Source organism: Salminus brasiliensis, chromosome 21 (assembly GCF_030463535.1).
Source record: "Salminus brasiliensis chromosome 21, fSalBra1.hap2, whole genome shotgun sequence".
NCBI classification, from domain to species: domain Eukaryota; kingdom Metazoa; phylum Chordata; class Actinopteri; order Characiformes; family Bryconidae; genus Salminus; species Salminus brasiliensis.
The window spans coordinates 2,166,763-2,191,743 of NC_132898.1; the positions used below are offsets into that span (position 1 = coordinate 2,166,763).

The 24,981-nt window shown below is 44.2% G+C and overlaps 1 protein-coding gene across 1 annotated transcript in view; it reads left to right on the forward strand.

Annotated features, from left to right (window-relative positions):
- Positions 1-2,723: 2,723 nt before the first annotated feature.
- syn2b (synapsin IIb) overlaps positions 2,724-24,981 on the forward strand; it is an 83,577-nt gene continuing 61,319 nt past the window's right edge. Inside the window, exon 1 of the mRNA XM_072666501.1 lies at positions 2,724-3,464. Coding sequence (XP_072522602.1) covers positions 3,058-3,464 — 407 coding nt within the window. The 5' untranslated portion in view covers positions 2,724-3,057. The remainder of the gene's footprint in view (positions 3,465-24,981) is intronic.

The window sequence follows — 24,981 nt, forward strand, 5'->3', positions numbered from 1 at the left end:
ACACAATGCAGTTGTGCTATTTTTGCCCTGTCATAAAAAATTTAGGCCAGGATAAGCTTAGCATGTCAGCACGGCTACAGCTGTGACTCACAATGGGCCTTCCTCCTGACTGAACACACACCTCCGGCGTCACCGCTGACGCAGCGGCATCGTGATTTTGTGTTTATCGTGCTTTTTATAAAAGTCAGCGACACACATCTTTCCACCCCCCTCCCCAGAAAGAGGAATCCAGTCAGAATTCTCGGAGGAAAGCTCGCTAAGCTCGGTTTGGCCAAAAATGAGCTGCACGCATTTATTTCCCCGCCTTTCCATAAACGTAGCTTAGACATGTCCACCAATCAAATCTTGACCATGCTAGCCCCAAGCTAACATGCTAAACACAAGCGAACATTGGTTTTGGCCAAAAACCACCACGCATAATTGTGCCCTGCCTTATTCTGCTCCATGCATTACAATCAGTCAGCACGGCTCCATTATTTCCCGACTACTCGTCTCTGCAGATCTGCATCCATTACATAGTGTTCATGTTAAACGCTAAAGTGGTTATTTGTGCCCATCAAGGCCTTTTAACATTCTGTGGCAGATGCTTGTTAATTACCATGAGCTGATGATGCTTTTATACGGATTGACGAACACCTAAATCAAGCTGTAAATCGCATAAAGAATGACTCCTGCTAGATCATTATAAGGAAGCATGTGCCGTGTAGTTACTGTAATAACACCATCCTGTCATGACACATCTGTTTTATAGTCAAAATATTAAAACTGTGGGGTTATGACCCTTTCATTTGGCATTTTGATCAATGTCTTGATTCCCTCCAGTGCGGAAATACATATCGTTCCAAAGCTAAAGATGTCAAATCAAAACATGGACCAGTTTTCCTTTAGAATACCATACTGAGTATAACTGAGTATAGCAGTGGGTGTTGTTTATGACTGGGTGTGGACGCCTGGATTGTGTAAATAGAGAGCCAGACCAAGAAATTGTGTCATTTGGGCCTGAACCACAGTATTTGCACAAATCTTGCTGTAAAAAAAATAAAATTGAACAAAATTGAAACATAATGACGTATGAACTGCTTATATATGAGCAAATTAATGGCCGGAATTTAAATGTCATTTACTGAAGAAGGGCCTGACCATGATGGTGTTCTGATTGACCATTTACATTTATGGCATTTAGCTGACGCTCTTATCCAGAGTGACTTACAAGGTTACTCGTATTACAGAGGAGGGCCAATGCAGTGTTAGGAGTCTTGCCCAAGGACTCTTATTGGTATAGCGCAGCATAGTCACCCAGACCAGGAATCGAACCCTGGTCTCCCACATGGTGTTGTTGTAACTCAGTGGCAGGGGGTGGTGTTATCTGTTGCGCCACACCAACACCAGTTTTACTGTAATATAAACAACGAAGATCGTCGGGATGTTACTCTTGCTGGGTGGGGGATTGCAAATTCCAATACTAGCAATGATGTGGCCAAAAAGTAAAAATTATCAGGGAATTATCTTTAATATTTTTATTATATTAATATCTTACTTTAAAACCTTCCACCTGCGTCGTTTAAACAGACGAAATGAGGGGTGTTCAGGTCAGTTTCTGGAGTATTGCTACGTATCTTGGCAGTGGAAAACACAGGAGGAGCTCCACTGACTGAAAACAGCCTAGACAGACGTTCGTCAACAGTCAGACGTTCGTTGCTATCTTGGCGGTTAATCGTCAACACAGACGTGTGCAGCCTGCCGCTCGTACACCCCCCACCCCCCCCACCCACGCTTTACACCACTGAAATAGCAACCCACCAAGGTCAGACTGACCGCACCTGGCTCTTAAAGGGAGTGGCAGCAAGAGACATGCTGATTGGTTTATTACTGCACGTTACGCCCCCCAAAAAAACACACCCCTGATTAATGAAGAGACTCAGAGACTTAGAGGTATAAACATCAACAACTGCAGCCATTAACTTCCTCCGTCTGAGCCTTTCCAACGGCTACATGACAGAAGATCTCCTGAGGCCTGATCCGCCTCGTCGTACTGCCTCCCAGGTTACTGCCTCTGGTCCAGCTACAGGCCCAGGCACTGCCACTGCTGCCCATGCTGCCAGCAAGTCCCCCAACACCTTTGTCTGGGTGGGTAGGATGCCTATCATTCAAAAAGCAGCCAGGGCTCAGACACTCCTTTTAACCTTGACATAAATGCACAGAGTTATTTCTAATGAATTATTAATTATTAATAAACGCTCAATCGTTTTACACAGGTCTACTCAGCCCTGTTTATATCTTCCTTACGGACAGAGGTGACACAGCATCGGCCTTCCAGAATTACTAATCAGCTGTTGTTCTGAGGGAGCCACGCTTTTCTCAGCGCTGGAGATCAATGACATGGAGATGAATCAGAGGCAGGGAGCAGCCAGGATGGAGAGACCCCCGACAGAAGCCGAGCTGACGCGTGCCTCCACCATCTGCAGGCCCATTAATCCCGCACCGAGCCACCCTCGAATCTCCGCGCATCCGGACCTGGCTTCGGAGGTCACCCTGAGGAGTAAAAGGAGGTGGGGTGAAAGGAGGGAATGCCGTTGTAGACGAGGGTAGCCTCCCCTCCCCGGACCTTATATGTATATTCATTGGAAACCCCTATTGCCAACTGCAGTACGACACAGCCACGTAGGTCGTGATGTAGGAGAGCGAGCGTGTGAGGGGGAGGGGTGCATGTGTGTGAGAGTGAGAGTGAGTATGTGTGTGTGTTGAGTGTGTGTGAGAGAGAGAGTGGTAGAGAGAGAGAGAGAGAGAGAGAGTGGAGGCTGAGGCAGAGTATGAGCATCTCTGCTTGGCTTTCAAGCTGTCAGAGCACAGAGGAGGACGGAGAGAGAGAGAGTGAGGAGGAGAGATCGAGAAGCAGCATCATCATCAACAGCAGCACGCCCAAAGCCCAGGTTTTGACAGGCAGGGATTCGCTCGGTGCCTCGCTTTAGAGAGAGCCATCAGAATAAACACTGAGCCGCTTCCTTTCCAGCCACGAGCAGCAATTCCTGCGAGGTTTAACCTTCAACACCTGCAGCCATGAACTTCCTCCGTCGCCGCCTTTCCGACAGCAGCTTCATCGCCAACCTTCCCAATGGCTACATGACAGATCTCCAGAGGCCTGATCCGCCTCCACCTCCTCCTCCCAGCGCTGCCGCTGCCTCCCAGGTGCCTGCCTCTGGTCCAGCTACAGCCCCAGGCACTGCCACTGCCACCGCTGCCCCTGCTGCCCATGCTGCCCCTGCTGCCAGCAAGTCCCCCAGCGCCTCTCCGGCTCCCGAGCGCCGACCCCAGCCTGCCCAGTCCACCAGCTCGGGCTTCTTCAGCTCCATCACCAACGTGGTCAAGCAGACGGCCGCGTCGGCCGGGCTGGTGGAGCAGAGTCCGGCGCAGGTGTCCAAGAAGTTCAAGGTGCTCCTGGTCATCGACGAGCCACAGCATGAATGGTTAGTCAACTCTTGACACTGGCTTTGGGTTGGGGGTGTGGAGTATAGCTTTGCCGGGTCTTGGGTTTTGGGGTTGGGTTTGATTGCAAGACGGTTCTGGTTGAGGCAGTAGAGTCTGCATTCCAGTAGGTACCTTATATTCCTTTGGACTTCCACCTATTCTCATGAATGGTCCTGACCTGACTCGTGTGTATGCAAATGCCTAGTGAGAGCTACACGCTTCCTTCAGAGCCCTTGAGAGGAGATTATGTGCATGCAGGCCCCTTCTGCATTACTTTATAACTCATAACTCTCATAACTCATGCTGGGTAGTTTGACAGTCCTTGCCTGCAGATGCAGATTTGAGAGGTCTGCAATCTTCTCAGCATGAGATGCTCAATGGTGGCTCTGACACTATCGCTGAAATAATGGGCTGATAGCTTCCGATAAGGTTTGAGAAGATATCCAGACTGCCATCAAGCTGCTTGAATGGAATCCTAGGTCTCAGAAGGCTTGATTGGCTGTAGAATACCTAGGTAATTGCAGAGGAGCTTTTGTGGATAGCCCCGGTTGCTATGGTGTATTTAAACTACAGCTCTGTGCCTGTATTTCCTTGCGACAACAAAGCACCTTTGATGAAAGAAAAGCGTCACCTGATGAATGGTGCAGTCCGAGGGCTTGGCGTTACAGGCTGCTAATTATGGGAATGTCTCATCAATGCAAGCAAAGATAACGACCCACAAGCTTGACATAGCAGTAAACCAAGAGTCAAGACTGGGCTGGAGACATTACACCTGACTGTGCATCCATGAATATTTTAGTAGCGTCCTTCTGAGGGGGGGCAGTGATTCCTTCTATCTAAGGAAACAGAGTCAATTGTGTTTTACTTTAGCGTGATCGATTTTTCCTTCATGGGGGATATTGGAGAGCCTTCCATGAGATTGATCGAGGTTGCCCGGTGCTTTTCCTTAACGTAATCTCCACTGTTATCGTTGACGATCCATATTTATGGCCTGTTATCTTTCCATTCAAGAAATCTGAGCAAACGTCGACCTTCGGAAAAACACTTCGGTGTTTTCTACGCAGAAAACACGGTACCCGGGATTTGCTTCTTTGAAGATTTCCTCAACAGGTGCATCGTATTAGAGCATATTCTCAAAGGAGGATGCCTGCAGGGAGGTGTCTGCTTGCAGAGCTTGCAGGCTTGGAGAGCAGAGCTGGCAGGAATCTAGAACGTGTGCTTTCCCAGAAAAAGATTGACCGTCGTCAACATTTGTCACAATGTTTTTTGCTCAGCTCCCTGGAAGAGCTCCAGGTCTCACTTTCCTTGTGCCTCACTTGCCCATAAACATACATTCATGCTAATGCTTCTCAGATTATTGCCTCTCAAGAGGGCAGGGCTTAAATCCCCATCTCCAGGGCGGCTGCAAACAGCCGATGCCTCTCCGATTAGGGTTTGATTTACTCTGACAGTTTTAGAAGTCGTGCTTCCCTGAGTCATTTGGATAGCGCCGACAGGAGGCTTGTGTAACTTTGCCTCCCGTGTCTCCTGCCACGTCCTGTCCCTGGATGAAGGTGTCTTCGGCTTCGTTTTCCTCAAGACAGCTCTGTTTCCCGTTCACTTCAAGGCTGCGATGCTACTTGCCCGCCAACCCCCCCCCCCCATCGGTAATAAGACATCCTGACCCCTCGAGACTCTTGCATAATGGTTCGAGTGGGCCACCGAGATATCAGAACAAGGCCATGTTGGTCCAAATGTTAGTCTTATGCAATCCCCCTGAATATCAAGGATGACTGAAGGCTCTGTGTGCTTTAGGAAGTGATCCATTCGAGGACGGGAGATGAAATCCTTCCTTATTTTTAAGCTGCTGCCCTTGAGAACCTTCTCTATGGAGATGGGAACGGAGCTCTAAGTCCTGGTCATGTGATCAAGTGCTGGAAAAAATGGGATGTGGTGAATCAGCACACTCCCGGGGGCTGCATCTGTGCCGAGCGTGTGCTGCGTGGGTGGGCAAATGCACACACACTCATGCGCCTGTGTGTAAGTGTGTGTACTCAGAGGTTGGGCATATATATATATATATATATACACACACACACACACACACACATACATAGACCTACTGCTACTGTTTCTATCTGTACATTTTTATAACAAGCATCCTAAAGCCTGAGGAAAGGAAAAGCCTACAATGTCAGGGCCAAGCTCCATACACATACACAATACTGACAAAAGTATTGGGACACCTACTCATTCACTGCTTCTTCTGAAATCTAAAAAGGATTAAAAAGGAGTGTATGCTGCTTTGGTTGGAGTAACTGTCTCTACTGTCCATGAATAAATGCTATCTACTAGATTTTGGAGAAGCAATGCTGTGAGAATCTGATTGCATTCAGCAACAAAAGCGTTAGTGAGGTCAGGTCAGATGTTAAATGATCACCACCTCACCTCATAATCCCCAACTCATCCCATCCACAGTTCTTCCACTGCTCCACAGCTCAATGCTGGGTGGGGGGTGGGGGGGGGGGCTTTATACCCCTCTACTAGCCCACGCCTGGCGTTAGGCAGCATGGTGCCTCAGCATAGGTTCATGATGTTTATGATCTGCTCCAGAGAGTCCTATTCTATTGGCAGTACTTCTTCTCTACAGGGACTAGACAAGCTGTGTATGTGTGTGTGTGTGTGTGCATTTGCACATTTGTGTCAGCAATGGATGCAACTTAAAGTCGCTTAATGCATTCAATAAAAGGGGTGTCCACAAACTTTTGGACACGTGGTGTATTTAAAGTTTCTCATGTGCTTTCAGTGTTTTCTAATGGAGATTATTATACAAGCTGCGAGTCAGCAATGGGTGGAGCTTAAAGATGAGACAGCCGAATGCATTCATTAGAAGGGGTGTCCACAAATATTCGGACATATATGTTCATGCTTGTGGTGCTGCTGCTGTGTATCTACATGCTTTGCTTGTTATGTATTAGATTGTAGGTGATGCTACGGCCCCAGCGGTCAGCTGTGTTTGCATTTCTCGCTGTTTAGAGAAGGAGCAGGTGGGGAGGCGGAGCCTGCATCCCTCAACACTTCTAATATAAGAGCAATTCACTGATGTCCAACCTGTGGCTGCTGTTCTCCGTAATAGCTGAGTGCAATCAGCAGATGCCTCATCTCTCAGGCGTTATTCTGCTGAAGGTCATCCACAAAGGGAAAGCTTCAAACAGGCTCCCGCACAGCCGCATTACTCAGCCTGTCTCTCCAGACCTATTCAGCAGCTCCGTTCTAGACTCCTTTAAAATAGACTCCTAATTAGTCTTCCACTAAAACCCGTACAGAGGACGCAAACTGTCCCTCCCAGACAATAGAGCTGCAGCTCAGATACGCATTAACGTTTTTATCCCAACTTCGGCTTCTTGTTAAAAATAACAGTAATTAAGTTGTAAAGGCTCTGTTCTGAAGGCTGCTATGCTCACTGTTACCTAATTATGTCTAAATAGAAAAATTCAGGCCTCATTAACCAGTGAAATTTGCCCCATCAATAAAGCTAAATCTTGAGATTGATATTGATCAGTATTTCCATTAATAAAATTGTCTTGCTCTGATCGTGCACGTGTGTAATTAACTTAATTAACTTACTGTTCCTGCCTGCTTTTCCATCTCTCTGCAGAGGAGATTTCTGCAGAAATCAGGGAGCGGTGTTTCAGGTCCCAGAGGCCTCAAAGTGTATAAGTCATAGCTAATTGTGTAATAATAATAATAATAATAATAATTTATTTATCTCATCAACTCTTCACCATTATATTTAAACTAATTTAAATTAAACTACTAACTTTTACTTTATAGTTTTTACATGCATTTGTTTTAATTCAACAAATATTTATCTTGAAATGAATTATTGAATCCATTTTTCTTGCCCTAATATTTACAAACATTATTATTGGGCTAAATAATTAAGCATTTCATCGTTGATATGTTATGTTATATGGGATATACATGAATTGCATATAAATGAATATTATTATTATTATTATTGTTATTATTGTTATTATCATCCATATTATTATAAGTAATATTATAATCCCTAATGTGGTAACATTTATGTTAGTTATTTTCAAATCATACACAGCTTTATTTTGATTCTATTTATGTATGTAGTATTAATATAATTACAATTATTAATTATAATTATTATTTATTTGTTTGTTTGTTTATTTGTAAACGATAATCGGTTGTTTAGGCCGTGATTCGAATGTGTTAAACGGTGACGTATGAAAACAGGACTGCTGTGTTTCAGCTCAGCTTCTCCTGGCAGGACCTGCACTGATGTAACACGTTTCCTTCCTGTGGATCCATCTGACAGCGCGGTGGACGCTCGGAACAGGCCGAAAGGCTGCTCATTTCAAGAGGTTTAAAGGTTTTAAAGGATCCTGATCGGTCGGCAGTGTACATGCCGGAAGGGTGGAGGTTTTAGCTCATCGTCTGTTAGAAGATTGCTGCCTGAGAAACATGGATGAGATGGATGAGCTGCTGGCTGCTCTCCTATCAGCCAAGCTCACTGCAATCATCATATCAGATAACAGGCTAATGTTAGCAAACACACACTTATTGTTGTGGGTGAAACCGTATCTGAAGCATCTATGAGAAGGGAAATGTAATTTATAAAGGTATTTCCAGTGCCCTCCACTGAATTTATTTGGCTCTATTCTGATGTTATATAGAGTTAATAACAGGTAGACACTCTCACTGACCACTGACTTTATGTTTATTTGGGTTTATTCTAATGTTATATAGAGTTAATTACAGATACACACACTCACTGAGCACTGACTTTATGTTTATTTGGGTTTATTCTAATGTTATATAGAGTTAATTACAGGTAGACACTCTCACTGAGCACTGACTTTATGTTTATTTGGGTTTATTCTAATGTTATATAGAGTTAATTACAGGTAGACACTCTCACTGACCACTGACTTTATGTTTATTTGGGTTTATTTTGATGTTATATAGAGTTAATTACAGGTAGACACTCTCACTGACCACTGACTTTATGTTTATTTGAGTTTATTCTAATGTTATATAGAGTTAATTACAGGTAGACACTCTCACTGACCACTGACTTTATGTTTAAAAGGGTTTATTCTAATGTTATATAGAGTTAATTACAGGTAGACACTCTCACTGACCACTGACTTTATGTTTAAAAGGGTTTATTCTAATGTTATATAGAGTTAATTACAGATACACACACTCACTGAGCACTGACTTTATGTTTATTTGGGTTTATTCTAATGTTATATAGAGTTAATTACAGGTAGACACTCTCACTGAGCACTGACTTTATGTTTATTTGGGTTTATTTTAATGTTATATAGAGTTAATTACAGGTAGACACTCTCACTGACCACTGACTTTATGTTTATTTGGGTTTATTCTAATGTTATATAGAGTTAATTACAGGTAGACACTCTCACTGACCACTGACTTTATGTTTATTTGGGTTTATTCTAATGTTATATAGAGTTAATTACAGGTAGACACTCTCACTGACCACTGATTTTATGTTTAAAAGGGTTTATTCTAATGTTATATAGAGTTAATTACAGGTAGACACTCTCACTGACCACTGACTTTATGTTTATTTGGGGTTATTCTGATGTTATATTGAGTTAATTACAGGTAGACATTCTCACTGACCACTAACTTTATGTTTATTTGGGTTTATTCTAATGTTATATAGAGTTAATTACAGGTAGACACTCTCACTGACCACTGACTTTATGTTTATTTGGGTTTATTCTAATGTTATATAGAGTTAATTACAGGTAGACACACTGGGTTTACTGCTACTGCTATGATTCAGAGGTTTTTGGTTTCTAAGACTTCACTTGAACGATAAGGCAGAAGAACACCACAGAACAGCAGGATAATTGGATTTATTCATGGATTTTACATATTTTTCATCTCTGAATATAAACATGAGGGCAGCATTGACTCAGTGTAACGTATTCGCCTCTGAGCGTGGCTTTGAAACAGAGCTGTTTGATACAGGCCTGAAAAGGCCGGAACAGCTGGTGAAGCCTAGAGTTTTTCTCAGACTGTATCTGTTTTAGGATTTATGCCCCTGTCACTTGTGGCCTGTGTAATACTTCGCCATCATGCTCGTCTTTAAAACCACCAAGGATAGCCCAGTGTGTCATTGTCCACTCCCGCAATGACTCTGTCCCCCCTGATGAATGACCCGCCATAAAAGCCTTTAACGTACACTGTATTGATTACTCTGTTTGAGAGTGGACAGGACAGTGCCTGACCGCTAATGTATTACTAGCGCTGTTAATCTTTCGTATCACCTCTAAGGGTTCTTCAGTAAAGCCAGTGGTTAAATTTAGCATAGTTATCGATTACTTAGAGAAGCTTCCTTATGGCTCCAAAAAAGCTCCACCGTCCGTTAGTGCTAAACAAAAAGAACCATTTCCTCTAAAAACTAGATTACGTAAGCTGTAGTTTTTAGCTTAGCATCTCACTGGATCCATTTTGAGGGTCTGGCTAGGGTTAACCAGGCTTTCTGTGTGCCACCATGTTTTCTATCGCTGTATAAAAGCCCTATTACTTCCCTACTTGTTGGATGCACTGTGTTTTTTTCAACAGTGAGTGAGTGGGTTTAGAGTTGTTTTGGCAGCACGAGGGGGACCTTCGCAGTATCAGGCAGGTGTTCTTAATGTTATGGCTGATCTGTGTATTTAAATAGTGTAGCCAAATAAGGGGAAACTGATGTGGTCTAGTGTTACTCTTCTACAGTCCTACCTAAAGAAGGCTAATCTCGTTAACCTCTTGTCTTCATTTAAGAATGGGATCATCAGACAGGTTTGGAGCCCCATTTGACCTCAGCGTAAGGCCCCCCACAGCTGTCAGATACAGCAGTCCCACCTCACCCAGCTGGACTAATCAGGTCCCGCTTAGATCTGAGGCGGTTCTTGTCAATAACATTGAGCTTATTAACGGCACCCTCGTTGATTATCATCGCACACAGGGGGCCGTGACATTCTGGGGCCTGTGTTTATACCCATAAAGGCCCTTTAGCTGCTGTAATAAGTTGTAATTGTGGCACATCGAGGCAATTCAGACATTTCCAGGGACGTGTTTGACCCCTCGCACCTCTTTGACTTCACTTGTGCACTTTTTTAATAGGGTCTTGTAGCAGCAACACAGTGGCTCGGTCTAGTGGTTTTGCCTCTGCTGCCGGTGTTCAGTCAGACGGCCTACAACTCTGCAGGGGTCTGTCCGTGGACGTCTACAGTAGGAGGTCTAGCTCTGCTACGTTTGGACGAAATTCACTTTATTAGTTTTGGGTTCAGTTTCCAACAAAACTGAAAACACTCTCAGCCTTGACATGAAGAATGGACCCAGAGGTTGTGTTTGACAGGATCGCATATGTCGTCTGACCAAAGCTCATTCTCAACGAGGATTAATGTTGGTCCTTCATCTTGTTCAGGATTTTTTGTAGGTTTTCAGGAGTTTTCATTATGGTTGTATACAGCTTTTTGATTGGATACATGGTTTCTGCGTAGCAACAGATGTTTGCTGATTTTTTCCCCATAGGAATGCATTGAAATGTGTCCATAAACTTTTTTTTTTTATTGAAACCTCTTTTTTTTATTGAAATCGTAGAACTAATAGCGTAGTTTTATGAACCAATCCATTTTTCGGAAAAAATATTTGGTAAAAAGTTTGTGGACACAGGTGTCTTATCCAGACATACTGGATGCTTTGGCCCATATTTTGCCAAAAGTTTGTGGACACTCTTTCTATTAGCCAAATGTATAGGTTGAGCTTTTGCTCCAAACATCTTTTGAGTAAACATTGAGCCTTTGGACCATTCATTTCTTGGGCAAAAGTTTTGGCACCCCATGTTTGACCACACAGCTATACCATAGCAACACCATAGCAATTTCAAATGCAACCCACACCTATTCCATAGTGACATCTGCGGAACCACCTAGAAATGGCTTAGCAACCAACAGCTATACCATAGCAACACCTTAGCAATCCCAATGCAACCAACCTAAGCAACCAACTAGCAATGGCTTAGCAACCAACAGCTGTACCATAGCAACACCTAAGCCATAACCTGGATTTTCCCATGCAGGACATCATTATGACACCTGAACTGATCTCCACCTTTCTCCGAACTTCCCACCATCTCCCAACATAACCAGTCTAAATAAAACAACAACACCTGCAAGAAATTTGACATTCATTCACTAATGTAACCATTTCTTTTTGAGGAATATCGGGCTCTCTGAGCCTCTGTTCCGCAGCCAAATGACAAATATGCCTCCAGGCTTCTAAGAGTTAACCATGTTCTACATCATAGCGCGCTCCGGCCGTGCTCTCAGGTTACAGCATCTCTGAACCAGGCTCAGCCTCAGAGCAGCACTGTTTGGCCACTCCTCCTATAGGCTGCTCTGATGGCATAGCCTGTCATCATCGCTTCACTTCACCACCAGCCCCCCACACTCCTCCTCGCTGCGGCCCTGGGCTCTGTTCCAGAGCGTTCCTCCGTCAGCACTCACCATTCAACAGCGGCTCCACCTCCCCAGCTGAACGAACAGATGTGTTTGTGTGAAAGCTGCAGGTTTTCTGTACACAGGATCAGGTTCCTCTCCTAGAACATGAAGGAACATGGGTGGAAGGTGGTCTTTGAGATTGTACCGGTCAGCCTTTAAAGGCCCTAAAGACAAGGCTGAATTTTTATGATTGATCGTTTTACATTGTAAAGGTTTTATTAACCAGAGGTGGTTGCTATGCAGTTGCTATGGTATCCCTGGTTGCTGCTCAGCAGTTGCTTTGCGATTTCTATAGTATTTCTGGTGGCTGCTAAGGTGTTTCTAGGTGGGTGTTTTGGTGTTGCGCAGGTGGTCCTAAGCTGTTGATGTGATATACAAGGTGATTCCTACAGTATTTTTTTTCTGGGGGTTGCTAAGGTGTTGCTAGGTGAGTGCTTTGGTGTTGCAAAGGTGCTCCTAAGTTGTTGCTATTATATACAAATTGGTTGCTAAGATATTTCAGGTGGTTGCCAAGGTGTTCCAGGTGGTTGCTATGACAGCTGCTGTGTTTGAGTATCATACTAAGAAGGGTGCGCAAACTTTTGCACCCCATTACGAAAAAACAATGTGATGACTTTAACAACAAATGACTTTAAGACTGACATATGTAAATGATCTCTATTCTGATTGGACATCAGCAGGAACAACACTCCGCATCGCTTCAGTGCGAATGGGCGGGGCTAAAGAGATACAGACTAGATAGGTGGCTTATATGCACATGGATATGAATTACGATTAAGTGAATATATTAAAGGCCACTTAAAGATGAAACACCATATCAACCACCAGGAATCCCATAGCAACTGCAAAACGGATATGGGATACCCTAGCAGACACTGAGCCCTCCTAGCATTTCGAATTGGACCCCTCAGGTCACACTGCAGTGAGTTAGCCTAGTGGCCTGTAGGTTTAACGAATGTTGACTATTTTTTTGGTGGCTGGATCTCCGGAGAGATGAGCTCACCCAGAATATGGTTTGCTGTGCAGTTCTGTTTAGTAGTGATCGTCTATTGTGTGTGAGACTGTCCAGACAGGGCCAGAGAGCGACGTTTGCATTTTAAGTAAGACCTGCTGATTGTGTCGGTACGCTGAGCGCCGAGGAGGAAGGAACACATGGCATCGCCCCCAAATGCAGGTTTTCCTGAGAAGCTACGGAGCACTGCCAGTTCTCATCACCAACTCAGCTCAGGGAACAGCCGGGCCAAACCAGACTCCTACTGAGAATACAACCGACACGTCTGCTGTATGTCAAACAGGCCTCCAGAGATGCCGCTGCCGCTTCGCTACGCTGCTGAAATTATAATATTACATCCTGAAACTAAAAAGTGCATTTCCAGATGGGAAACAAGAGGTTCCCACTTTCAGACAGACGCTAGGCTGTTGCTATGGAATCTTTCAGGTGTTTTTGCTACTGTGACTGGTACCTATGGTATTCTAGGTGGTTGCTATGCAGCTGCTATGGTGCTTCAGGTGGTTGCTAGGTTGATTCTCTGCAGTTGCTATGGTATATCATGTGCTTGCTAAGATGTTGCTAAGGTGTTTTTTTTTTTCGGTGGTACCTCAGGTGGTTGCTAAGAAGTTCAAAGTAGTTGCTGGGCCATTGCTATGCATTTGCTATGGTATTCCCAGTGGTTGCTGTGCAGTTATTGTGGTGTTTCGGTGGTTGCTAAAGTGTTGGTTAGTGGGTGCTATGGTGTTGCAAAGATGTGCCCATGTGGTTGCTATGGTATTTCAGGTGTTTGCTAAGGTGGATACAGCTTAAGCGATTCGCACAGTTCCAGGCAGTAGCTAGGCTCAGGGCTGCCATGGGGGGCGGGAGGGGTGGGGGGATGTTCTAAGGGCCTAAAAATGGGGCCCTAAACATGTAATGGGGGGCCCGGTGTAATAGCTTTTAAGGGGTCCAAAATACCTGGCAACACCCCTGGCTAGGCTGTTATTATGTGGTCAGCAGGGTGAGACTGTTTTTGCTAAGTGGTTGCAGTGATATCTTAAGAGGTTGCTAAGTTATTCCTTTGTTGTTGCTATGGTATTTAAGGTTGTTGCTAAGGTGTCCTAGGTGGTTGCTAAGCTCATTCAGAGAGAAGTAGGCTCCTGTGGAAAGGAGTTAAATGATTTTTTCCCTTGATGATTTTTTACATTTACAGTTACAATAAATCTCAATATTATAATATAATTATTACTTATATATTATCTTTTCTTTTTTTTTTTGAGACAATTTTATTCTTTTCAAACCCCTTAAAATATCCAAAATTCTTCTGAATATATATTTAATTCAACATTCTGTAACAAAACACTTTGTAAAGATAGGACTGATAACACTGCAGTTTTGGTTCAGGAAGATGAAGCACTTTCACTCTGACAGTTTGCTGTGAGCCAAAAAACAGAAATATCAATATTAATATCTCTCAAAACACACAGAATCTGATTTCTAGCATTAGTTAAAGGGAGATCACTATGGCAACCCTTTCTCCTGAGACATCCTTAGGCTAGAAACATGTGTAGCTACAAACAGTGCAGAAATGTGTGTGTGTGTGTGTGTGTGTGTGTGTGTGTGTGTGTGTGTGTGTGTGTGTGTGTCACAAGGAGAGTCTTTACCTCTTTCTAATGTAAAATGTGTGCATTTCAGTAGTATTTCAGTAATGAACTGTTTAAAATGGGAACAAAGGCAATTCCTTTATTGATTCCTATACGATTATTGATCCCAAAAGAAATGTATCAACCAGTAGCAATTACACAATAAAGCACAGTAAAACAATACTTTGTATACTACAAAATAATTACAATAATAACAATAAATAGAATAAATATTAAGAATTTGCATTTAAAACCAACTGCAGTGCAGTTATAAAGAATAAGGAATGAAGCAGACAGATACAATACTGAATAAATATGTACACATACATGTACATGATGACATCACAACATCACAACATATCAGCGTTTATTGAAAATTCTTGTTTTTTTTATTATTTATTTTTCAGCCTTTGCTATTTTTGCTTGTGATTTTAATGACAAATTAATGACTTGCATCTTTGAAGTCCCGTCCCTTTCCAGGGACTAAACCATGTCTTAGTAATTTTAGTAGTGGCCCATATTTTTATTTGTTACTATTTTTAATTGCTATTAAAAATACATAGCAACTGTATTATTATTATTATTATTACTACTATTATAAAATTAGTGTTTTTTTTTTATAAATATGATGTTACTACTATTTCTTATATATTTATTATGTCTGATTATGGTGTGGTTTTATGCACCAAAATCATCAACGCTGTCAATCATCAACAACAATCATTTTCCAACCTCTTTTTATCCCTTAAGCATTAAGCAGCTTATTTTTGGTACTGTGCCTTTAACAAGACTCATATATGTAAATGAGCTCTGTTCTGAATGGTTATTTTGTATTGTGCCTTGATCCAAAAGTAGCCCAGGCTGAAACATCCCTTATAGCTTCAGAAGGAATGGGCGGGGCTGAGCGGCTGAATCGGCAGATATGCAGTATGTAGCTGTTTGGCTGTTTGTGGGGATGTTATATGGACTCTATGGGCTGGAGAGTAACAGGCACATCTTCAACAATGTCTACACTGTCCATAATTAAGCTTTCATTAACATTTATTGAAAATGGTTTGTCTGCTTCATTCAATCCATTTCCCATTCTTTGTCCAATTAATGACAAAGTAATGAGTCGTGGCTCTAAAGTCAGTCTCTTTCCAGAAAACACAGTTAACATAGTCGATGGATTGGGATGAATAGGCCTGCTGGCGTAGGCGCGCTTTAACCAGCCCGTCATGCTGAAGGCTCCCATCAATCTTCCGGCTTCCCATGAGCCGGGGAGGTCTGCTCACGCCGGGGAAAATGACGCATAAGCTGTCTTTCACATGCACTCGTATTCCAGTACAGGCCACAGCCGAGCACAAGGCATCGTGAGACATGCTGTCTGGCTGAGATCTGGCCCATTTTGGGGTTGTAGAAATTTCTCAACCCACTTGTCTCATCCAGACGCTTAATGGAACTCTCTGGGAATAACACATGTCCAGTGAAGCCTCTGGATGCTGCCTCTTGATTTAGGGCCCTCATTGACTACATTCCCCTCTCTGGCTCGGACGGCGTGATTAGGCTTTGGGGAGTAAACACTAGGTTTTATGCAGCTTTATCAGCCCCTCGATACACTAAACTTTTTTATTATCGTCCTTCAGAAGTGAGCAGCTTTCAGCTTGTAACTCGGCTCTGGCCTGTACTACTCCTGTTGACAGATAGGTGGCACATGTGGCACCCACAATGTGGACGATGGAAGGAAGGAAGGAAGAACCACAGAATAGCCTGGAGTCCCAGCTACAGCACCCAGTACAGGAGCAGTTGGGACTTGGGTGCCCTGCACTGTCCTATCAGTTCAAAGGTTCGAACCCACAACCTTCTGGCCGCAGGGCCCTGCTTAGGGAACCAGGGATACCAGCTGACATGTCCATGTGGGGCCTGTATGGGTACCCAACTGGCAACCAGAACATTTTTTCCATGAGTTCCATTTGGTCCCACATATGGATGCCGATCCAGTTTCAGTAATGGGGTAAACCAGGAGGGGTTCAACTTCGGGCCCCGTCTGGGTTGTACACTGCCCACAAGGCCTAAATGGGACCCATGTGAGATCAGGATGGGCTGTAATGATGGGGCTAATTTGGAAAACCCAACTGGGTCCCAATAACAACGCATAAACACACCCACTCAGAGCCAATGCCCACCTGAAACCCACCCACACCTACGTTCCACCCATGTGAGCCCCGCATTAGCATGTTGGCTGAGATGGTTCTCCTATGGAATTGCTTCCAATAGTGTAGCGTGCTATGGAGCATGTTCGACACATCGAGGAACGTGGAGTGTGAAAAGTAGGATGTGCCGTCTCCCAGGCTGTCTGATCTAGCAGTCAGAACTGGCAGGAACATGAAATGGAAAAAACCCCTCAGATGCTGCTATGAAGAGAAGCCCACCCGCCAGGAAGCAGGCCTCAGACAGTGACAGTGCTTCTAATTTTAAACATGGAAAACTGTGCCACTCCGAAGACAACAAACTCAATTAAGACATTCTGGGTTTCTGGTCTCCCAGACTTTGCTGGAGAGGTTGCTCATCTGGCGCAGGAGATGCTTTCATATCTAATATCATTCTGCCGTGGCAGCAGATCAGACCGATCAACCGCCCAGAGGTCCTGGAAAAGGTAGACGCTCCAGACTTCCCGTCCACACTGGCCCCTGGGGAAATTCTTGCCTCCATCTGAGAGAAATCCATTATTTGAGAACTGCCTTGTTTGCCTAGAAGAGACATTTTCTGCTACAGTCTGAGGACTACATTTAGCCACAAAGCTAACTGACTGTGCTGCCGAGAGGAGCTGTAGTCTTAGCTAAGCTGAGCTGAGGTTGGCTCTCCTTGCTTGAAATATGACTGTAAGGGGAAGTGGAGGAAGACGTAGCATTAATGTGTGTGTGGCATTAGCAGCGTGCTGGCTGCCGGCCTTGCCCAGCATCGCTACCGCACCATTAGCATCACTATCGTCTCGTAAGCATTGCTATCGTGGGATTAGTTTTGCTATCACAGCTTTACTATTGATACTACGCCGGTTGCCGGCCTCACATAGCATTGCTATCGCGCCATTAGCATCACTATTGTAGCATAAACATTGCTACCGTGCTGTTAGCATCGCTATCATGGGATTATTTTCGCTATTGCAACTTTACTATTGATACTACGCTGGTTGCCGGCCTCACATAGCATTGCTATCACACAATTAGCATCACTATCATGGCGTAAGCATCACTATTGTCTCGTAAGCATTGCTATCGTGGGATTAGTTTCACTATCACAGCTTTACTATTGATACTACGCTGGTTGCCGGCCTCACATAGCATTGCTATCACACAATTAGCATCACTATCATGGCGTAAGCATTACTATTGTAGCGCAAGCATCGCTATCATGGGATTAGTTTCGCTATTGCAGCTTTTCTATTGATACTGCGCTGGTTGCCGGCCTCACATAGCATTGCTATCGCGCCATTAGCATCACTATTGTAGCATAAACATTGCTACCGTGCTGTTAGCATCGCTATCACAGCTTTACTATTAATTTACTAGTGCGCTGGCTGCCGGTGTCACACAGCACCGCTATTGCAGTGACTGCTGGCCTTGCCCAGCATCAGTACCGTGGCATTAGCACTGCTACTGCACCGGCCATCGGCCTTGACTATAGCATCGCCAATTCAAATCGCAAATCACCAATAGTAAGTAAAATGGCTACAGTTGTGTTGTAGTCATGGTGACGGGAAGTTTCTTTATAATTAACCACAATTTCACACCAAATGACTAACCACTGAAATGTGCTGAAAAGCTTAAAAACTGGTGAATTCAATGAAATTCCCTTTTAAATGTTCAGGGTCTGCTCAGCCTTTCAGTCTGCTCAGACTAAAAGTCTTTATTTTTATCATTCTGGGATGCCTCCGCCAGTTTCCTGTGTCTCTAGGCCAGTGGAGAGGAATGAACAGGCTGGGAGGACGGTCTGCTGTTGCTGTGGGAGGCAGGAGGTCAGCAGTGCTGATGGGAAAAGCAATGATGTGGGACACGTGCTCTCCTCGGCTCGACCAAATGTCATTCCATAGCGGCTCCAGAGGGCATATGGCAGAGAAGGGAGAGAAGGGAGAGAAGGGAGTGAAAGCAGCAGAGTGCAGCAGGAGGTGCGGTGTAGTGCAGAATGTAGACGGCGTATAAAGGTGTTCTTTTAGGACCTGGTTCCTTTGATGTGGCTCAGTAAAACTGTAATAAACTGGCAAAGGTCCGGCAGAGCACTCACGACCGGAGTGCTCTGTTTGAAGGAGCTGTTTGAAGTGTGATCCCAGTTTGATCTCAGAGAATCTACATTTAACTTCAACCAACGACGCTACACTGTCCAAAAGTATCTAGACACCCCCTCTAATTTGTGACTAAACTAAAAATGACACTTCATGCTGGTGTAAACCTGGCCAGTGCGCCCCCTAGAGGGTAAACATTCAGCGGAAATGTAGTGGTGGGGCGGGGTCCTTATAAATGTGTGCGCTCCCACTGGTCGCCATGGCAACATACAAAGCGGAAAAGCCACTGATTGGCTCTGTTCTACCCTGCCAATGTCCCACCATGCCCTGCCTCCACGAGCTTGTTATCAACCCACTAACTGGCATAGCCAAATGTCTGATATTGAGGGTGGGTCTCATCTTTAAGCTCCACCCGTTGCTTCTAATAATCTATATTAGAAAACACTGAAAGCAGTATCTCTTATATGTCCAAAAGTTTGTGGACACCCCTTTTATCGAATGCATAAGGCTACTCACACATACACACACAAAGCTTGTCTAGTCCCCAAAGTACTGCCAATAGAATAGGACTCTCTGGACTCTCTGCAGAGCCTAATGCCAGGCGTGGGCTAGTAGAGGGGTGTAAAGCCCCCCAGCATCACGCTGTGGAGCAGTGGAAGAACTGTGTTCCCTGGAATGATGGATGGTGCTCCATCCAATACTTTTGGGATGAGTTGGGAAGTTGGGGATGAGGCAGGGTGGTAATAAATGAGCAGGTGTCCCAATACTTTTGTCCATATAGTGTAATTTCAACATATGGACTACATAATACAGTGGAACTGTGTTCTCTGGAGTGATGGAGCCCCATCCAATACTTCTGTGAGAGTTGAAGTGGCAGAACATCATCCAACATCAGTGCCTGACCTCGCTGACACTCTTGTGTGGCTGAATGCAATCAAATCCTACCTACAGCAATGGTCCAATATTTAGCACAAATCCTTCCCAGGAGAGTAGAGGCTGTTACTGCAGCAAAGGAGCACAAACTCCTAGCTAATACCCTAGATTTCAGAAGAAATGCTGGACGAGGTGTCTACAGACTTTAATGAGCATAATGAGCATCCGCAGGCAGGCAGGCAGGCCTGGGTCGAGGGACATGTTTGTGTCATTGGGACCAGCTCTGGGGTTGATATCAGGAGAGGGAATGAGAGTAAACAGGGAAGGGTTATTCCTTTGTGCTCAGCTTTCAGCCCTAGCGCAGGCATATCCTCCTTCCCCTCTTTACCGGCAAACACAGATTAGCTTGGCTAATGCGCCTGCTTGGTTTGAAGGAAACAGAGGAGCGTGGTACGAGTAATGAGATGTGTCCCGCTCTCAGTAGGAGCCTCTGTCTCTTTATTTCACAAGCTAGCATCTTGCTGATTGTTGTGCTTAGTCGTGCTTTTGCCTCTCTCTCTCTCTCTCTCTCTCTCTCTCTCTCTCTCTCTCTCTCTGTCTCTCTCTCTCTCTCTCTCTCTCTCTCTCTCTCGTGGCTCACTGGAATGTCAGCAGGCATTTTGAAAAACAGCATGCTAACCTTGAGAAGCTGTAGTTTGTAAATGTGGACGCTAAGCTTGTGGGTATTCAATGAGCTATGGTAATTCTCAGCTGGAAAAACGTCAGTATCTCCAAAAACAGCAGCATTTTTATTGGTCAGGAGCATTTCTATTGGTCAATTCATTATTAAATTGAAAGCAACATAAAGAACAAGAGCAAAAATGGAGATACAAAGCTTTTGTCTGATCTACAGTAGAATCTTATGATATACAAATGTCTGAGTGTCTAACTATCCAAGCAGGTCTCGGCGTGTTGTCATCAAGTAGAAAACCTGGATTCCATTCCCTTTAGTTCTATAGAAATTAAGCCAGACCTGTCCGCAATGTGGTCAAATCTGCAACCAGAGCCAGACTCGCCTGCCCATTCAGTAGACCATTCGCCCCCTTCTCCCAGACCGAGTCTCGGTGTCTCAGACCGTCTTCACTGAGCTTCCAGTGCAGAAGCAGAGCGGATTTCCCCCTGGATTCCCGGTTTGTCCGGTAAATGGACAACAGTTCCAACAGTAAAAGTGCAGCTCATTGAAGCTCCTCTACAGCTCTACACCTCCTCCATGTACTGAACAGAAAGAGCAACATGCTGGTCCTGATTCCAGCCTCATTCCTGAGTGTAGCCCCACCTTCTTATGATAGAGCGGAGTGAGGGTTTAAAACTGATTTCTGGGCCAGTATTAGCACAGGGAGAACTAACTGCTGAACGAAGTTAAGAGGATGAAAATGAGATGTAAAATGGGCGGAGTTGTGCAGTCATTGAAACATATGGGCGGAGTTGCATGTTATATTGCAACCAGCCAGCAGAGGCGCTAGACCTGTTGCGGCTTCACTTGACAGAGATGGTGCGTTCGCTGTCCATGCTTTCTTCAGGGTTCTATATGATCTGTACTCTTGGAACAGACCCTCATTATCTCTAGTTTTATATTTTTCATTTTTGTTCTTTATACTATGTCAAAATTTCATGATGAATGGACCAATAGAAATGCTCCAAAGTGACTTGGAGTAGAACTGTAGAAGACTTCTGTTATTAGAACTTCTTGAATTCTTGATGATCCACAGTTTTCTCAGTCCCCGGACACGTCGGGACACATCTTCCTCAAGTCTATTCACGGCCTCCTCCTGTCCTACTAATGATTTAATAATAATTTGACTCCCTTTGCAGATAAGTTTCTGTAAATTCTGAAGTATGGATCCTCAGCACCCTGTGCCAGCAGAACACTGTGTACCCCTGCAGCTCTTTGTGCCAGCAGTACACTGTGTGCCAGCAGAGGCCGTATATCAGCTTAGCACACTGTGTGCCATCGCGGGACCCAGTACACTATTTGAGTGGTGATGTTGAGTGGTCACATGAGGCAGATTGTGGATCTTACCCAGAAAACAGAACTTCCAACTAACAGGTGCTGTAGCACCTAAAGACGTCAGTAGTGGAAACCCCGCTGATTCTTGCAATTAAGGTACTTGGATTGGATCGATATGGGCTTATACTCTTCATTAAGGTATTCAGATCAGACTGAATCTAATCAATATCCGTTGATACTCTCCATGAAGGTACTTGGATCGGAGAAGAATGGATCAGTATCAGCGGATACTCGCCATTAAGGTTCTCAGATCGAAACAGATCAGATCGCTATCAGTCGATACTGAGGCACTAGGACTGGAATGCATCAATATTGCCTGATACTCAGCATTATGGTTCTTGGATCGGACTGGATTGCTATTGACTGATCCTCACCATTAAGGTCCTCTGAACCGGATCACATTGGTATCTGCTGATACTCACCATTAGGGTACTGGGATTGGATCAGATCAATGTTTGTTAATACTCAACATGAAGGCACTTGGATTGGACTGTATCGCTATTGACTGATACTCACCATTAAGCTACTCTGAACCGGGTGTTGAGATCAGATTGGAATGCATCAATATCACCTGAAACTCACCATTAAGGTACTCGGATCAGACTGTATTGCTATCGACTGATCCTCCCCATTAGGCTACTTTGGAACGGATCAGATTGATATCTGCTAATACTCACCATTAAGGTACTCTGATCAGAACAGACTGGATCGATATCAGTTAATACTCTCCATATAGGCACTCAGATCGGATTGGAATGCATCAATAGCACCTGATACTCACCATTAAGATACTCGGAATCAGACTGTATCGCTATCGACTGATCCTCCCCATTAGGCTACTTTGGAACGGATCAGATAGATATCTGCTGATACCTATAGGGTACTGGGATCGGATTAGAATGCATCAATATCACCTAATACTCACCATTAAGGAACTCTCATTGGAACAGATGTTGGTTAATACTCTCTATTAAGGCACTTGAATTGGATCAGCCTGATATCAGCTGATACTCATCATTAGGGAACTCGGATCGGATTGGAATGTAGCACTATTACCTTATACTCACTACGACACGAGTATATTCGTCACTGATTCCACCATCATAACCATCTGCATCCTTCTCGAGGCTCATCCTTCTCTTCCTGCAGAGCACAACTTGTTCAGGCCTCGCTCTCGACTGAACACCGACCAGATAGAAACTAATTAAGGAGACAGAGTGCCAAGCATCAGGCCACGGCCATCTACCAGGCAGACCTCAGTGGAGCTTCTATTGAAGCAGCTTGTAATTAAACACTTGTAGAAAGCGAAGCAGCAGACAGCGTCGTCCAGCTCAGAGAGGAGCGGATGCAACTTCGAGGCGACACGGCTGGCGACGCCTGCCACAAATGTTTTATTCTGGCAGCGAGCGTGAAGAAAAGGAGGAGGCAGCTGGAGAAGTCTGAGTCATGAAACCATGCTCTGCCCGAGTCCTCTTTACGGAAATGCATCACTCTTGTCTCTAATCTCTGTCCGAATGATGAATGGTGGAAAGAGCTGACCTTTATGGATTAACTGCTTAATTAAGGCCCGTTTTCTAACCCTGCATGTTCTAAAACAGAATTTACAGTGTAAAGTGGCTGTAAAACGAACATAACCATCTGTCTTTAAGGTACTCAGATCGGATCAGATCTAATGGATATCGGTTGATACTCTCAATTAAGGTACTTGGATCAGATCGGAAAGGAACAGATCAATATCAGCTGATACTTGCCTTTAAGGAACTTAGATCAGATCGGTATCGTCTGACACTCACAATTAAAGTACTCTGATCAGATCTGATCAATATTGGCTGAAACTTGCAATTAAAATTCTCTGACCAGATCTAATTAACACTGGCTGATACTCTGTTTGGATCGATAACGGCTTATATTTGTACTTATATACATGGACCATTGAGCTGTACGTCGCTAGAATGTTAGCAACATGCCATGCTAATCTTAGCTCAGGCTAATTGGCGTCTGATTACAGCTAGAAGCCTCACTTGCTTCTTTCAGATCAAGTTTTAAATATATATATATATATATATAAATGAAGGATAGATAGATGTATCTATGTCCAAATGTTTGTGGACACCCCTTCTAACGAATTAAATTTTGTCTAGGACTCTCTGGAGCAGATAAACATGAAGCTATTGGCTCCATGCTGCCTAATAATGCCAGGCGTGGGCTAGTAGAGGGGTATAAAGCCCTCCAGCATTGAGCTGTGGAGCAGTGGAGGAACTGTGTTCTCTGGAATGATGGTGGTGGAGCTCCATCCAGAACTTTTGGGAAGAGTTGGGGAGTTTTTATTTGCAGTCTAAACCCCTTTTTATCAGTACTGTGACCTCTGATCTTGAACAACACATAGCGCTGCTGGGATTTGAATGTCAGCAGTGGGACACGCTTCCACAGCCTCAGGCATTGCCTTGGCCTGTGACGCACCCAGGCCCATAAAAGCACAATACTGTGACCTACTAAATGAATCATCGTTGGTTTTGTAACAGTTCTATATTTTAGGCCTCCATGTCAGTCAGGACACCCACGAATGCAGAGCACGTATTTCTACGACTCCCACTTACACACTCAAACACCAACTGCCAACGAAAATACACACATTACCTACTTCAACAAGAAGTATGTCTGATGCACAGGTACAGTCTATACTGCTGGGAACTCTGAGAAGTGTAACCCATCTGCTTTTATCTCACAGATCCATGTTAAGGAAAGTAATGCGAAACCTATGGGCACCATGCTGCCTAATGCCAGGCGTGGCCTCACGAACCACTCATCTTGTTGCTGAATGCAATCAAATCCTCATAGCAATGCTCCTCCAAAATCTAGTAGAAAGCTCTACTTCTTCTCTGGACAGTAGAGACAGTTACTCCAACAAAAGCAGGATCAGCTCTTTTTAACACCCTTGATTTCAGAAGAAACAATGAATGAGTAGGTGTCCCAATACTTTTAGAAATTAATACCAGAATAGATCTGGATTTAATGCCATCACGGTCTAGTGAAAGACCCAGAAAAACAGGTTGGACTGTGCCCCCCCTCCATCTCCGGCCACCCACTGCTGTACCACCAGCTCTCCTTTTCTTCTGCTGTGAACTGCCTAATAGGCTGGTTTGTGGTTTCAGTACATTAGCATAGGATTACAAAAACTAGGCTCCGGA